The 17,694-nt window shown below is 36.7% G+C and overlaps 1 protein-coding gene across 1 annotated transcript; it reads left to right on the top strand.

The window, feature by feature from the left end:
* The first annotated feature begins 967 nt into the window (after positions 1–967).
* Positions 968–17,289, top strand: ANXA1 (annexin A1). Its single transcript, XM_036403158.1, has 13 exons — positions 968–1,053; positions 4,546–4,624; positions 6,864–6,957; positions 7,765–7,859; positions 8,573–8,686; positions 9,265–9,355; positions 10,321–10,400; positions 11,341–11,397; positions 12,733–12,826; positions 13,377–13,472; positions 14,462–14,520; positions 15,402–15,524; positions 16,919–17,289. Exons 2-13 carry the CDS (start codon positions 4,559–4,561, stop codon positions 16,976–16,978), a joined length of 1,029 nt encoding a protein of 342 aa, XP_036259051.1. The 5' UTR covers positions 968–1,053; positions 4,546–4,558; the 3' UTR covers positions 16,979–17,289.
* Positions 17,290–17,694: the final 405 nt, after the last annotated feature.

Below are 17,694 nucleotides of genomic sequence, written 5' to 3'. Positions count from 1 at the left end.
TTCCTCTAATAATTACTATCAGTCTGTTCCTTTTCCTCCTCATATAATTAATTGTTAGACATGGGTTTCAAGGGCAGACTGCATTTCATGTATGCTCATGTGGGGCAGATCAGCCATACTTGGGGGTACTTGTGCATTGCAGCCTGTTAGCAGAAGGAGGATGGAAGTCTGCTGGGAGCCCTATCTGCCCATTGCAAGCACTTCTGGCTCAGCAACAGGTATTTCTTCACTGGACATCATGCTCCAGGCCAATCTGAGATGTTAGTGATGGTGTTGTGCTGTGCTGGCTTGGCAAGGAAGTGCTTGCAGAAAACCACTTCTAGCAGGTACACCCTCATCTTGGCAAATCACTCTCACTTTGTACTTCAGAGATTAATCTGATTGTTTCAATCTCTTTCTTATGATGTAGGTGCCAATTATTGCCCTTATATTAGGTCTGCCTTTTTCCATGAGCTTCTTTTCAAGAAAAGAAAAAATTATTTACATTAAATACTAGATGTGGTTTATTCCTGGGTTATTTCTGCCATGGACTCATGGGCAAATGCTGCAGAGCTGATAGCCACCGGATCTCAGTTAAGTGAGGATGCTGCCTTGACTCTTCACTGTTTCTTCTCTCAAAGTTTCACTGAGCAAAGATATATCTTAATATGTTCACTTTTGAAATTATATCAGATGTTAAAATGTGAAAAGAATTATTCAAATTTTGTTTTCTTAATATTTAATCGTGTGATCCCGAAAGATTTATGGCAATTTATTAAAACTGGCTAGGGCAGGAGAGAAGAGCTACCCTGGCTTGCTCGTTTGTTGTTTTTTCCCTTCTGAAAACTGCTCATACTTTTGCCAGCACATAGTTTCACAATTACTTTTTTTTTTTCCTAATGTTTCTCGACTTTGGGCGGCACCCAGATATAGCTGCTACAGATGATTACTAGGAGTGTGGAAACACTGGTTGCTGGGTGGAGTTTCCTGCACAGGCTACAAAAGCTTCGAGAGCCCTCTGCTCCTTTGCTCCGGACTGTGCAGCCCTGCAAGGCAGTGCTCGTGAAGAGGAAGGTAGGATTTTGTAGTTCATTATTGCTCTCTGTAGACTCAGCACTTTAGGAGTTGTATGCTGAATTTGTCAAGTGACCTGGTGGAAACTTTCTGTGGGTTGGACTTGTTGTCAGGGAAAAAGACGGGTGCGGGCAGGAGAAATTCTTTCCATTCAGAAACATTTTACACAAGGGCTTGGACAATGATTGCTTTTATTTAATGCAATTAAATAAAGGGAATAAAAAATGGGTAAATCTTCAAAAGCAAACTTACTTGGAACTTACCATTTCATATGCTTTCTCTTTGCCTTTTTAATAGGCTGCTATAGAAATCTGTGGTAAAACCATAGTTCCTAGAAAACTACTATGCTGTGTATGTAAACTTGAAAAATAGAAACAGCTGTTGATACTTTAACAACAGTTTGCTGCATTATGACTGTAGAGGAGTCATTGTTCATGAAAGTGATGAGAATCAAATCTCTTAGAAATCAAAATAGAAATACAATTTTAGAAATCAAACCAATGTTTTAGAAACATAAGAGCAAAATCCTGCTTTTCTGACTAAGAACTTGGCGAAGCCACGTAAAAGCTATATCATCTGGAGTTCTTCCTGCTAAATCTTTCCATAGAATTTTACAAGGATGAGGCTATTTTTCTCTCTGATGTTTCCATATTCAGCAGACTTTCCACTGCAAAGTAAATTACTATATTAGATTTCCTGCCTATATTTCTTACTGGGTGACATGACAGTAATTTACATCAAGATCCTGGTACTGAGCCTTTGAAAGTAACCAGGCATCTGACATGCTTCATGATATGGTTAAATAAGCATAGATAAATGCTGTCATTTGACACAGACTGTAATGTAAAAATCTAGTTGTGTAAAAATCTAAATCTAATCTTTAAATATTTCAGTAAAGCATTTTCTCAAAATATTAAAATTTTTTATTGCTCCTGTTTAAGGGTGCATCTTCAGGGGATTAAGAGCCAGTCAGAAAACAATATTGTGGTGATTTTTGTGAAACAACAGTAAGGTCTTTCAGTCTGGATGTCTGTCTGATTTTTCAATCCCATTGCGATGTTGATCGTTCCAACTGGGAATCAGTTGCTTCAGTCCTTTTAATACCACATTAAAGTGGTATTTGGATTGAATGTATCCCTCCTGAATGTATGTATTGTTTACATGATCTCTTTGCCTTTTAGAGTGGCAGAACAAAGTATTGGGCAAGACCTTGTCTCCATCAGGGGGCTGGCTGTCTTCCTAGATTCCAGCCTTCTTTTTTCTTATCAGCTGTAGTTTCATCCAAAGCAGAAGAAGAGTTTTATATTAAGTTGGTTTCTTACTTGGCAAAGCTAATTTAAGCAGACTAAGGTCTTCAGCTTCCGCCAAGGGCTGTTGGCTACTTTGACTTATATTAAAATTGCATTATTTCTTTACTAGATGGAAATAGATGGATCTGCATGCCAGTGTCTTTATTTCAAAAGAAAAAAAAAACTTAAAAGTTTTAAAGGCACAGACTTCTTTTTCTTACTGTATCATTTAAGCCAGAAAACACATGAAGTTTTAGAGGCTTAATAAACCCAATTTAGTGTAGTCTAGTAGCCTTCTGCTCCAGTGAGCCCCAAAGGCGTGGAAACATTTAGAGCTTGGTGTCACAGGTAGGTGTGGGAACATATAGAAGAAAGGGATGTGCTTCCTGCAGGTAGCTCTCTCTGAATAGGGTTACTTTATCAGGCAAAATACACTTCTTCTCAGATCTGGTGCTGGGAGACTGAATCTTGTTTTATAGTGTGGAGTGGTTCTCTGCTCTGTGAATCAGTTAGTCAGCAGACATACCAGGACATGCCAGCCTTGATGACTCAGTGTACCCAGTATGGAGACTTGAAGTGTTCCCATCTCCTGCATATGGCCTCCATGTGTGCTGTTACAAAATGCAGCAGGCTTTTGGGCATATTGCTTCATCTGCCCCTGCTAACTTCTGTCCACAAAAGGGTGAAGGAGTCACTCTGACAGCTTGAGAAAAGTGCAGGTTGCAATTGTGATGTGAGCATGCTTTTCTGATCCTGAAGAAATAGCAGGTCAAAAAAGTTTATCCTTAAATCTGACTGAATATTCTGTCCATTATTTACCCAGTTGAGACCTACTCCAGATAGCATACAAATACAGATTTTAAAACAGTTTCAGCTTTTCTGGCAGCACAGGCAGAACTAAATTCCTTCCTGAGGGAAGTAAACAAAAGCAAGAGTTTTTTGAGGAAGAGAGAATATGGCTGGCTCTTACCTTGGAGAGAGCTGCAGGCAGGCTGTGAAGTATTTGTCACTTTTTTGGCTGCTGGGTACAGAAGCAAGCTTTACAGTTTTGCTGTGAAGGAAAGAAAGAGCTGGGCTGCAGCTACACTCCCTGGTCCTCAACTAGTATCAAGTCAAAAGGCTGGTCTCTGTCCTTCCTACAGGACAGAGGGGATGTGTTAGCAGCATAACTAACATAATTTTTTATAATTGTGTATATGATCTGTACTCCAAGACTGCAAACAGAATTTTGTCTTTTAACACCAGTTTCAAAATCAGTCTTGTTTACTCAGCAACACTATCTCTAGTTATTGCTTACATGTATGCTTAAAAACCAAGTCTTCCCAGATTTGCTGAGGAAGAGTGTTTTTAAAAAAAAATCTAGTTTGAATAACTTTATTTGATAAACCATTTCTTTCTTCTTTCTGTTTCCTCACTATTTCAGTTAACAAACAGAATATTCCCCACACCAGCAACAGAAGTTGTTATGAAGCAACCTATTCATTATTTTTGAGTACTTAATGTTACATCGCCTCTCATTTTTTCCCTTTCTGCATAGTGACTTTTGGAAAAGCTGGGTGGACTTTCTTTCTGAGTGGTAAAAGGCAAAACTTATTTTTATTTCCTCTTCTTAAATTGGTAATGATTTATTATTATTATGTAGAAATTGTAGAAAATATGTAAGAAAAAGCAATGTATATAAAACTATCCAGATTTTCTCATCTTTCTTAGAAAATGTCTTGTCAAAGAAATTACATGAAAGTATATTAACAAGGAATTTCTTTTTTCCTAACATAATACACAAGAACTCCAATGTCCATAAAGATTGAGACAAGAACCCTTGCTTACCAGTGAATTTCAAAATGATCAAACTAAATGGGCATAGATGATAGATTAACTAATTGGTTTCTAGTAACTTCCCTTTGTAAGTAAGTGCTAATTCTAATGCATTGCTATAAGCACATACACAGTACTGCTGCTGTTCTTACCTAAAACTTCTGAAAGTAGCTAGGAGTGTAGGGGTGAGCCAGCAGCTGTGGAGCATCACATCACTCACGAAACATCAAAGTTACCTGCCTCCAATAGCACAGGCAATTACCATGTGGGACATTAACCACAACATGTCATTGTGCTAGAGAAGTGATTTTGAGGGTGGGAAATCTTGAGTTGCACTGATGCTGAAAATGATGAAAAATTGTTTGTAACTTGATGCGTCTCTTCCCAGAAACTCTGTCAACATGGCTATGGTATCAGAATTTCTGAAGCAGGCATGGTTCATTGACAACCAGGAGCAGGAATGTATTGTAAGTATTATCAACTTTTGAGACCACCATGCTTATTTGCTTGTAGTCTTACAAGTGGTTTAAAGACAGCCAAACATCATCTTTCATACATGCAAATGGAACGAAAACAGTGGCAAAACTCTAGCAGATTAGAACTGGAACCTAATTTTATTTCAATGTATAATCTAAGGTAACCATATAACGTAGGAAGTTTGCTACAAGATGAAAAATTGCTCTTATTTGCACCTATCAGTCCAGTTATCAGTTCCTCAGCGGAGCTAGTTAGTGTGATTAAACTGTAATTCCCAGTCACTGACTGACTCAGATGGTCCTCTTTAATGTACTAATCTGATGCTGAGTTGTGTGAACATGTATGAACAGGTAACGTATGTGAAAAAACCAGGGACTCTTTGGCTGAGGTCTAGGAAGCCAAGAGTTGGAACCCAGGAATGTAAAAGAGGAAGTAAAGTCACTAGTATTTATCCTAGCTTTCATATCATATGTCATGCTCATGGTGGAACAAGCCGCAACATGAAATAAAAAACCTCAATGAGTATGGTTATACATTAGAAGGGAGGGATAGGTTGTGAGGAGTCAAGAGTTACTGTGCTAGGATGATATGGAGAATCTTTGTAATGATGAGGTGGAGATATGAAATGAAAGCAAAGGTAAAGCAGTATGTTGTGAAATCACACAAGTTCCCAAAAAAACTTAAAATTTGAAAACAAAATTTTATAGGGTAAATTTCAGTAAACAAAAGTTTTCTGCTCTAGGCCCTTGTAGATTTTGTAATTTTGACTCCATAACATTTTGTGCACAAACCTTTGGCTCCACCATCCTATTCCACTTCCATTCCTAGGGTTCTGAGGCATTCTTGGCTATGGTGGTTACGGAGACTTTTGTATTGCTGGTAGATAAGTTTGGCATGGAAACCAGCATACAAAGGTTAGCCTGCAAGATTGAGAAACAGGCAGTGAGACAGTCCCACTCTTTTGTTGACTGAGCAGCCAAGACGCAATGATCTCTTGAAAAGTATGCTGGAGAGTTAAGATGCACAGATTTAAATATGAGATTTAAATACGAGGTTTAAGTATCTCTATGCTAGAGATTTAAGTATGCAGTCTGTCTGCTCTCTTACAACTCCTAGTGAGACAATTGTGTAGGGAGATGAGCTTTAATTATCGGATGCTAGAAGTGTACAAAATTCAATACAAACTGTTGTATATAAAATATGTACTCATAAAACCTTGCCCTTTCTTTTGGGGTATTTTATTTTAATGGCAAAAGATTAAAAACTTGAAATCCTATTTTTGAAACAAGAGCAAGACTATAGGAGATTCTGAATCATCTAGCTAAACTAGTGGTGTCTTCTAATAAGAAACCTCATTGCATATCACAACAATGGGAATTTTCTATAAATCTTTCATCCAAGAATCTTTGAGCATTTTATAATTCTGTAATAGTAGTAGACTAGAATCTGTTATTTAGTGCTGTTGAGGTGAGTGCCGTATGAGTTATTTAGTGCTGTTAGTCCTACCTGTAACTTGATGTGTCACGTTGCTGACATAGGACAAGCCAAATGATCTGTTGTACACTTCCCAGAGATCTTCAGCCATTGACTAGGCAGTGCCCATCTAGGAGCAGATTCACCAAAATCAGCTAGTGGATAATGTTTTGCAAAGACTGTGGCTTTTGTCTAAAGTTTCAAAGAAGCTGGGCAAGAGGTCTCCACTTCCTTGTAGGGTTAGGCTTGGACACTTCCCCAAGATCTTGAATGCGAGAAATGTTTGAAAGCTTAGATATGAATCAGCTGAGGACACTTGCAATGTGATAACAAAGTCAGTTTGCATAAGATGAGCAAAGAAAATAGCACTTTACTGGAAGTGCCTATAGAATTTAATTTTGTGTTTAGAGCCTTTAAAATTTGAGCATAACTTCCTAATTATGACAGTTAATTATTTTCCTATGCAATCCAACTTACACTAAGAAATAGATGTTCAGGTACCTAAACCAATTTATGAAGTACTTTTTTGTTTAATATGAGAGCTGTGAAAGGAATAGATCCAATGCATGTCCATTATTGAACCTGTTCAATTACCTGTAGCTACAAAACTGTATGTTCCCTGATGATAAGGGGCAATCCCAAATGCATAGTTTATTTGAGCATTCAAAACTGCTTCTGTACAAAAATATTATTTGGTAAGAGCAATATTTTTCTTTTTTTCTGTTTTAAATTTTACTTTTTATTTTCGCTCTGCAGAAGAGCTCAAAAGGTATCCGTGGAGTACAGACATACCCAAATTTTGATCCATCAGCTGATGTTGTTGCTTTGGACAGAGCTATTACTGTAAAAGGTAAGAGGAGTAAATATTTTAACTTACTACATTAGGACTCTTCCTTAGAAAATTTTGAGAATAGCACTGAATAAAATATGGGAGCAAGAGGCAGTGACAAGTGGGAGAGGTGCCTCTACTTTTAAAAGCCTGGCAATACATTAAATTATGCCACTTGGTGAAGAATCTCAACTCTTTGATAACCTGACTTTGTATTATTATTTCAGACCTTAATGCTATATTAAAGTTCTTGAATATGTTGAAGGAAGGATTGAAAAAATGTAAATTCTAGGGAAGGAAATAATATTGCAACATACCATACTAATACTTTTTGGCTTGATTACCACAGAATTCCTGCAAGAGGCAGTGATTATGCTGATAATATATTGTATGTGATTATGCTGATAATATATTGTATGCTTCTGTTACATATCTCTCTTTTAATGAAAATCACATTTGGTGCTTTATGATTCCAAAGGTTTTTCAGTTTGACTTACTGAGATTAATGGAGAATGCCATCTAATTTGCTTTTTAATGTGGCTTCTGTTTGTTTGGGGTTTTTTAGGGTTTTTTGAGTTTAGTGGAAGATCTACACTCAGAACACTGAGACTTTTTGTATGAAATTTCTGTGTCCCACATGGGTCTATTTATTTGGTTTCTTGGCTAATTAACTAATCCTCTTAGTTTGTAGACAATAGCAACTTTTCCTTTGGTTGAATTTGAGTTTGTCAAGAAATCAAAATATGAAATAAAGCAGATAAAATAATTTAACTGGCTTAATGATGTATATATTTTCAATATATTGGAATTTTGTTTGTTTATTTAAAGGTGTGGATGAAGCCACAATCATTGACATCTTGACTAAGAGAACAAATGCTCAGCGACAGCAGATCAAAGCTGCCTATCAGCAGGCTAAAGGAAAGGTAATGTATATCAAACCAAGCTTAATTTTCCCTCAGATTATCAAAGTTTCTCCTGGCTCAAATGGTATAGATGAGCAAAGATAGAATACTGAGTAGGATAGGAGAGTTGTAGGACCGTAACACTCTTCCACAAGCCTACCAATGCTGCCATAGGGACAGGCTTCTAGTGATTTTAGAACATTTTTGGATGGACAGCAGAATAAACCAGATTTTAATTATTTTTCCCCCCACTTAAATTTAGGTTAAATTAGAATATAGCCTTTATCTTCAGAACTTGTGGTTTTGTTTAGGGTGTTATTACATATGTTCACTTCAAACTTCATGCAATAAACAATGAGTTCAAATGTTACACAAATAAGCAACTCAGCCATAATTGTAAGAGTAATATGACATTATCTTCTCTGGAAAAATGAGCAGTGTTTTGAGAGTCTTCTTCTGATGCTGTAAATATTTCAATGCAGTTGAACTGCAATGTGTGAAAGCACTCCAGAATACTTACTGAAAAACCCTGCCTGACACTTTAATTAATGTAAAGTGTCAAATGTGACAAATCTGAATCTTGAAGTAGGGCTTCATAATTCTTTCTGTTAGATATAGGAATGATGTAGACTTAGATTGATCAGAGGTCAGACTAATTTTTGGATTGCAACTGAACAGCAGCTACACTTCCACCATTCATTAACTTGGTGCATTTCTTATTCTTCCTGAAACAGAGTCTGGAAGAGGCCTTGAAAAAAGCTCTGAAAGGCCATCTAGAAGATGTTGTTGTGGCTCTGCTGAAAACTCCAGCTCAATTTGATGCTGAAGAATTAAGAGCCTCTATGAAGGTAAGGCAAAATCTTCAGAGAAAAACTTTCCTAGAGAACATCTGTACTTATCAAGGCCTGTAAATAACACTGGACATTTCAAGGTTTGTGTATTATCTTTATTTTAACTCCATTTTGTTAAATAAATTTGTATTGGCAACTCAGTTTATGAGAACAGGACCCAGTAATCCCTGCTGAATTTCAGAGTTGGAAGAAATTCGTTTGAGAGAATGAACTCTTTCTTGCCTTCTGAAAACTGGTTGCTAATGGGAGCTATAGCACTTACATTAATGTTTACATAGGAGAAAGAAAAAAGGGAAGGAGGTATTTTCTCTTCATAGATTTTACAGTCTTATATTTTATGTGCACTGCTTGATCCTTTTACCACTTCTTTTGACACCAGTGTATTGAATGTGATAAAAATTTAATTGTAAAAGAGCTGAAATCACATAATATGGAAGCACAACATGTTTATTTTTTATTTCTCATTCCATGTGGTGTCTTCAAAGCCAAGCCAATGATTTTCATCTTATTTCTGTTGCAAATTTTAAGTTTGTTCTATTGAATAACATCTCTAAAACTTCAATCACTTTTATCAGGGGCTTGGAACTGATGAAGATACCTTAATTGAGATTCTGGCCTCAAGAAACAACCAAGAGATCAGAGAAGCCAGCAGATACTACAAGGAAGGTAATTCAGAGCAAGAAAGAAGTATTAAGAAGCAAGAAAGAAGTTATACCATTGTATAACCCTATAGCAGATACATTGGATTCACAACCTCTCTTAGTATGAGGAGCTGAGAACAAAATGGGAGGCAAATGAAGCTTCACAAAAATTTGACAGGGCTGCTGTGAGGGAGATCAGGGTGACTTTTGCTGAATTATGTCAATCCCAGTAGTGAAGGAAAAGATACATCACCACTGCTGGGGTTGTGGTGGTCTCATGGAATGAGTCATACATTCAGATGTTTTCTTGGATGCATGCAAAGACAAGCTGCTCTTCTTCCCCTGTAACTAAACCTTGGCTGACATTTTAAGATAAAAGCATAGGCTTGAAAAAAAAATCTTACTGAGTCAGCAACACAGAAGTGTTAGCAGTAGGAACAGCCAGTGAACTGCAGGGGGAAGTTACTTGAAGAAATTACTACAATGTAATGTGGTGTCTCTCTTAAATGTTGAGTTTACTGTATTGTCTAATTGAATCCTGTTTTCTGAGATGATGAGGTAACTTTTACCAAGATGTTTCTTCTTAGATCCCTATATTAAAAGCTTGATTTTTTGGGAGAGTTTTGTGTTTGAGTTCAATACTGATAAGAGCAGCCAGAAGTAAGAATGAAAAAGGCTCAAAACAAGGTTTGTGTATTTTACAAGCAGAAACCCGAGACAATGCTACCCACAAGACCTTAGAGAAGGACAGTTCTCAGCACATTTTAGGTTTAACCTCCAATTTCAAGCACATCTCAGAATTTAAAGGATATGTTATAAATAAACTCCTTTACTTGAAACCAAATTAAAAGAAAACCATATTTCTAGTGGGCATTTTACAGTGGGAAATTAAGAAAATACTGAAGAAGATCATAGAGTGGTTTGATGGGACCTTTAAGGATTATGTAGTCAACTTAGTCGATAACTTCAAAACAAACTATTTGATTGCAGTGCTGAAGAGAGATCTGACACAAGACATCATCTCTGACACATCTGGAGACTTTCAAAAGGCTTTGGTTGCTCTAGCCAAGGTATGCTATGCTTAAGCATTTTGAGTGGCAATATCTATAATCAAAAATCAATGTTCTCAAGACTACTTTAGAGAGACGCGCAATAAATAAAGATTTAGGCAAAATTTATTTATTTGCATTGCTTTTTTAAACTTTCAAATCCTAGACCATTAGAAACTGTCCTTAAACAAAATATAATGAGATTTTATCTCAAATGCCTTTTAAAAACTTAATTGTAAAACAATATTTCTTTTTAATCAATTATGCTTTTAAGACTTTTTTGTGTTATATTTAAGCACTAGAAAATGTAACAGGCATAATGTCAGGTCAATTGACTAGAAAAAGAATAAATGTTTAATATTAGAGAAATAAAGTTATTTTCTTTCCTGTTAATGAATATTTCTAGTAGTTAGATAATGGGACAAGGGCAGGGAGTTAACAAGTAGACAAAATGCTTCATATATTTGCATTCAAAAGTAGATGAGTTCAAACACATTTTAACCTTCCCAATTAAAATACCCTTTTAAAATTAATAAATATTTGATTTTTGAATGTACGTATATGAATCTTGTACTTGTATACAGGATGATTTTTTGATACATCCATGTGCATGGTTTGGACTTCCAGTTTTAAATTTCAAATCAACTTGAAAGGAGTCTATTAAATGATCATGAGGGACCAGGTGACAGATTTGAAGCCTGTAGTTTCAAGTCAAGAAACAAATACTTCCTGTGGAATTTTAGGCAGGAATTAAGGAATAAGTCACTGATGTCTGTAGAAGTATGTTCTCTGATTACAAATATAACAGTTTTATTCACAGGATCATTCATGTAACAGCACCTATTTCCAGTTATGTATTGGCTTATGTATGAGAGGGGTGCTGCAGAGCTCTCAAATGTTGAGCTTTAGTGAACTGAATGATTGTGAATACCAGTGAAATTTTATTTATTTCTTCATGTAGGCTGACCGATGTGAAAACCCTCACGTGAATGATGAACTTGCTGACAATGATGCCAGGGTATGGTCATTGGCACTTTGCAGAACTTCTTCTGACTTCTTGAGATTCCTCTGACTGTCTGAATCCTCTGCATTGCAGACCTAACAGATTTCAATGTCACACAGCAATCATTTCTGAGGAGTATTTTACAGAATTCTGATAGTATTTTACAGAATTCATGGAAGTTAATTATATGAAGGAAATTAGATCTTCACCCTGATATGTAGCTTCAGAAACATTTCTGCAGGACCTTGTCTAGTTCATGAAAAGCATGAAGACCATTTGAAGTACAAGTCAACAGGTGGAGGAATCAGACCCAGTCTTGCTTCTGTATAAAAGAGTTCTTGAATCAAGGAACAAGGGTGTGCTCATCTATATTCAGATCAGCTACCATACACTGGCCATTGTGAACTCTGCAGTATGTTAGATATTGGTATTGCTTTTTAGTGATGAATGTTTCAAGATTATTGGTAAACCTCACAGTCATTTTCTCAGTAATTCTAAAATAAACATCTGATCTTTTTCTTTCTTCTTCCAAATTAGCAGGACTATCTTTGCTAAAATCTTGATAAAACTCAGCAGTCCTTGCCAAGTTTTCACCAACAAAATGTTACATCACAGTTACAATTTAAGTTTAGATGACTTCAAATTGATTTTTAAAAAAACACAGCAAAGAGAAGACCATTGAGAAATATTGCTTTAATTCCTGTTACATAAGGAGTTTAGTTCTGTCATCAGCCCTGGATATGAAAGTAAATTAATACTTTTCCTAAGCTCAAAAGTATAGCACTGTTTATTTTGATGCAGAGTGTTAAATCTTCATGCTGTGTGGAGGTCTTCTATTATTACTCTTAGAGAGGTCTGAGGAGGTGAGGAAAATGGAGGATACTGATTTGGTTTTTACTTTCCTGGTAGTAAAAGTGACCCCTGGAAAGATGAGGAAGTGCTTAGTAGATAGGTTTCTCCTACATATTGCACCAGATAGTTGCAGAGATAATTTAGTCAGTCTTATGAAATCCTACCAGTCCTGAGGCTTTTGTGCAGACTGCTGTCATGACAAATGAAAAATAACTTCGTTCAAGAATGTAATACACCCAGGAAAGCTAGATGATGGTCCTAAAATGTCTGAAAATATGTTTTCTGTATGCATAGCATTCCCTTGGTAGTATTAAGACATAAGTGAAGTATGAAGTGTTATTTGACAGATCTGGAGTTAGTCTGAGGTAGAGTTTTGATCTGGATTGGGTCAAGGGCCAGTGTTCATTACTAACAAGCAATGGCCCTGAAAATACAGTATTCCTGTTTGAGTTTTACTATTCTGATATTGACCTTGTGACCTTCTTTTCTTTATGACAGGCCTTGTATGAAGCAGGAGAGAAAAGGAAAGGAACAGATACTGGTGTGTTTGTAACTGTTCTTACTACAAGAAGCTACCCACATCTTCGAAGGGGTAAGTTGAACAAAGCTTCATGCTTCTCTGGGATGATTTTTGAACATTGTCTGGTCATGACTTCAGAGAAGATACAGATTATCAAGACATTGCTCTAATTGGAAGTCTGCCTGCAGACTAAGGGTGTGGTTGGCAGCCTAGCTGTTCTTTCAGTAGTAGAGATGAGCAATATCATGTAGGCTATTAAAAAGTCTGAAGTCTCAGCTGGATTGTGATCACAGTGCCAAGTAATGGGAGCTTCCCAAAGTGGTCTTGCTTCTTAGCCAGTTTCCCCTAGACGGGCGGCTATCACACAATGTCACAGGCTCTGGGCCAGTCAGTTGGCCACCTCTACTCCAGCCAATGGGAAGTGAGCCCTTCCATTCTACCAAAGTCCCATTCCCTATGCTGACTCCATCAGCAGTACCTGGTGTGCAGTAACACTGCTCTTTACACTGTGCTGTCTGAAGAAAGTGAGAAGGATGACCCACAAACAGTCCTCTGCTGCAGCAGTGAGGACAGAATAGGGCAGAGACAGAGCAGGGAGAACACTGTTCTTTCCATTATTTAGTCTTTCAGAAGTACACCAAATACAGCAAGCATGACATGAACAAGGTACTGGATTTGGAGCTGAAAGGTGATATTGAGAATTGCCTCACTGCCCTTGGTAAGTGGTTCTGCACATTGAAATCTACTGTATATTCTGACTAAATCTTTTATTTTTGCCATAATTGCTCTGATCAGAAACTGTTCTGTACTTACCCTGCTTCACTGAGCTTGCTAAATAATACCTTGTAAAGTCTAATCTAGTCTTGGTGATTTAATTGACGCACCTAAAATAAGTTGAAGTTGATGAATGAGTAGAAATACCTCTCCCAATATTTGGAAAGGTCTTTTAATGGGAACAGATGAGTTGCCAACATAGGAATAGCTTTAAATGAAACCAGTACGCCAAAAAAAGCTGTCAAAACAGGTATAGTTTGTATCAAAAAGTCCAATAGTTTTAAACCTATCTTCAACCAAAGCCACTCTTCTCTAAGTTTCATGTTGCAAGAATACTTATAATAGTGGTTATTAAAAACATTAAAAAACATTCCTTCAGTGGTTTTGTTCGAGAAAATGTTCATACAAAATTAGTGGCTGTTGTTCATGAACAGTAAGGTAAGGAAGGGACTCCCTCTTACCAGTGGATCAGGGATGTGATTGGGAACCAGACCCTCATCTTGTTCTTAGCTTTTGTATCACAGTCAAATATACTTCGGATAAAAGAATAATTTTCATCAGATTGCTCTTAATATCAAAATTGAACTACAACTTGTTTTACAGAACATCAGATTACAACCTCCAGCTCTGCTATAGAAGGCAAAAATGTTTTCCATTTTTCTTCTTGGGAATTGCAACACCTTCATTAATTTTAGGACAGTAAGCTAGGGAGAAATGTGTTGTTTTTATGGTAATTATTCTCCACTGACTGAATTGCTTTCTGAGTAAACAGAGGAAAGGATCTTACCGTCCTCATACATTATGAAGAAAAGTAATAAAGAAGTACATAAATAGGGTATGTGGGTAGGAAAAATGAGAGGGTTTTGAAAGCGTCTTATTATACTTTTATTACATGTATAGCAGAAGTGACCTTGTTTCATTGCTTCATTACAGTAAAGTGTGCCACAAGCAAGCCAGCTTTCTTTGCAGAAAAACTCCATTTGGCAATGAAGGTAATCTAAATAAAGATATCCTCTTTGTAAACATGAGGTGCTTTATAAGCTGAAAAATAAAAAGTTAGCTAGAGGTCTCTAGGCCCTTTGTGTTGTAGAAAAAGACTGCAGAGGAAAATTCAGGGTATTTCTCTCTCTCCTTTTATTCCTTCCTTTGAAACTGGAGACTTTCTGTTGGAGGAGTTGTCTGTTTGCTGTAATATGCTCAGGAGGGCATCTGTCCATCCACACATATCTTTTACTGTTACAGGGACAGGAAGCAGACTGGAACCCTTCTTGTGAAACAAGAATTATAGTAAAAAGGGAAAAGGAGAGCAATTATAGATCTTAGCAAGAACCTTGTGGAAGGCTAATCTATTATGAGAAATTCATGATCCTTCTGGCAAGTTTGGAGCCCATGTTAGTGAGGCAGCTGATGATCATGAAATAGTCTAGTATGTAGTTATTGTCATAACTTCTGTTATGACTTGTTTAGGAGCAATATGGGAAAAATTAAGTGAAACGTTATGAAAATGCATATCATTGCACTATCAAAAGAGTAATTTAAAAAGGCAGTAAAGTTTAGGCTGTCCCTAATGTCGAGCAAGCACCGTGAAGGAGATGTCTGTTTTTAGGAAACAGCTAAAAGAAATGTCTAAAAATATTAAAAACCCTAAAAACAGCAGGGTGGAGGTAGCCTATCAGACGTGTTTTGTGCTCATAGGGCAGATATGAGACCTCCCTGTGACAAAAGATACTAAAGGAAAAAGAAAGGGGTATGTTCATCCATAAAGAAGTCTGATGGTTTAACCTAAGGAACTTGATCAAAAAGTATTTCAGTGATAAAAGTAGCATAATTCTTTTCCCTCCTTTTTCTCCCCCTTTCTTCTTTGTTTTAACAGGGTTCTGGGACCCGGCACAAAGACCTCATCAGAATCATGGTCTCGCGCCATGAGGTGGATCTGAATGAGATCAAAGGCTATTACAAGAGTCTCTATGGCATCTCCCTCCGCCAAGCCATCATGGTAGGTTTTCTCCCATGTGACACATGAAACACAAAGCAGCCAGATGATTTTTGAAGTCCAGATTTTTGAAGTCTGCTAACTTTTCTGCTCCTCAGTCACCAGTTTGTCCTGCATAGCTCATTGTAGACAAATACCTTACGTTTCTAATGGTCCACAGGCTGGGAGACTAATTGCTTTTCCAGGTCAAAGTTGTTGTTGAAAGAGCTATAGAATTAGTAGTGATACATGTCTCAGGATATCACCTTACAGTAGAATCCAAGAGCTGAAAGGAGAGTACAATATCCCCAAATTCTTGTCCTTGGCAGGAGAGTGGAGATGATTGCCATGACAGCTCTAAGGGAGGTTTTTGGCACAACTGGATATTGGCTTTTAACATTTGGGGTACTCCAGCAAATGAATTTTTAATTTTATTAACATGTATTTGGCCTGTTTTCTGTATGACCTAAGTAAATGAGTTAAACTAACAGAAATATTTTGTTAAAAGGGACTGACCACCCAATGTACTTTCCAGAAAATTCAAGTGGTGAGGGACTCAAAGAAAGCTAAACTTTGAAAGCATTTTTGTGGAGAGTAGTAGACATTACTGAAAAAAAAAAAAATATGTCTTGATTGGAGTAGAATCATACTCCCTACATGTATGGAAATGCCTTTTGGATTTTTATTGATGTCTGCTACTTTTTCAGTTTGGTGCCATAGGTCATTTTAAATCTTCCTTAAGCATGTGTGTTACTGTAATTTTGTATGTTATTACACCACCTCATCATGTTCCAAAGTGGTGATTGCATCCAAATGTCTTGAGGCATAGCTTGGCTACACTTTTCATTTACCTCTGAAAACTACATTAAAATTAGAGAAAACAAGAAATGCATGTAATAATTACACTGCATACTTAAAGCATATTATCCATTTTTATCAAGCTGAGTAATCAGTCCCATGATGAGCAGAGTATCACTGCACTGTTAGCCTTTGTTTGAGATGCTCCTAGACACAATGTGTATACACAGTGTTTTAATATTAATGAGCATTAGACACCACTGATCAAGAAAGAAAGTTTCCCTTTATTTAGAGCAAAAGCTTAAGCTCCTGGGTAGATAAAACACTTCTATGCTTCTCTTCTTCACTTTTGCCACTAAACCTCTCAACATTTTTACTAGCCTTGTCTACCTGTGCTCCACTCTGGATATGCATGCATTTATTTCTAGATCATACAAATAACTTCAGTGATGGTGCTTGGTTCCATCTCAGTCTGTGGCTAACTTGTGTTTTATCAAGGGATTAATTTACATAGATGGAGCACTGATATTTGATTGATGTATATTGAATATTAATTGAAATTTATTTTACTTGAGACCATTATTCTAACAATTGTCGGGTTTTCATGCTTAAATTTACAGGATGAACTCAAAGGGGATTATGAAACCATCCTGGTGGCTTTATGTGGAAGTGATAACTAAGTTTCATGTTCCTGAAATGCACTCAAGCCCAGTTGCTGAAAATCTTTACATTTGCATGTCTATGTAAAACACAGGCTTTACACACAAAGGTTTCTGTGGAATGGCACTTAGTATATACATACTATGTTGAAAACCTTTAATCCAGAATGTTTTTTTTCAATATCCTTGCTCTGAACAGCATCATTATTTCTGGTTGTCGTTATTTATCCTAAGTGAAAGAATGCCCCCAAGTTTCTATTCACATGATTAATCATGAAAATGGTAAAGTTTTAATCTATGCGAAGCAAATAAACTTTTAAAAATAAAATTCATCCATGTGTAACTTTGTATGTCCTTTGTTGCTATTCTGCATTTAACTTCAAGTTGTGTGAGTGCAGTGTGTGTGAGGGGAAAAAATCAGTAAACAGCTTAATCAAAAAATAATGTAGTAATATCAAGTATAGCTCTGATCTGCATAAGATTTCTTTTTGGCAGACTGCAACAGGGTTTCAGCAGAAATGTGTCCTCTGTGAGAGCCCAGCCTAACTATTCAACTTCAAAATAGGAATGAGGGAGCATTTTAATTTAGAATTTTAATAGAATTTTAATTTAGAGTAAAGGAGGAGATAAAGTTAAACATGTTAGTAGTATGAAAACAGTTGTTATCTGATTACAGGGGCATTGCCAGACCATGCAATAGAGGAAATGTTTGTGCATTGCTGTATTCAAAGCACTTC

Source organism: Molothrus ater, chromosome Z, assembly GCF_012460135.2.
Source record: "Molothrus ater isolate BHLD 08-10-18 breed brown headed cowbird chromosome Z, BPBGC_Mater_1.1, whole genome shotgun sequence".
NCBI classification, from domain to species: Eukaryota; Metazoa; Chordata; class Aves; order Passeriformes; family Icteridae; genus Molothrus; species Molothrus ater.
The sequence above is the reverse complement of the archived record's forward strand: the minus strand, read 5'-3'. Positions and strand labels throughout refer to the sequence as shown.

Excerpts from the sequence above, each read along its gene's own strand:
- ANXA1 (XM_036403158.1), top strand. The coding sequence starts at position 4,559 with ATGGCTATGGTATCAGAATTTCTGAAGCAGGCATGGTTCATTGACAAC. Across the intron at positions 4,625-6,863 it reads ACCAGGAGCAGGAATGTATT|AAGAGCTCAAAAGGTATCCG; the intron begins GTAAGTATTATC and ends TTCGCTCTGCAG. Across the intron at positions 13,473-14,461 it reads GAATTGCCTCACTGCCCTTG|TAAAGTGTGCCACAAGCAAG; the intron begins GTAAGTGGTTCT and ends GCTTCATTACAG.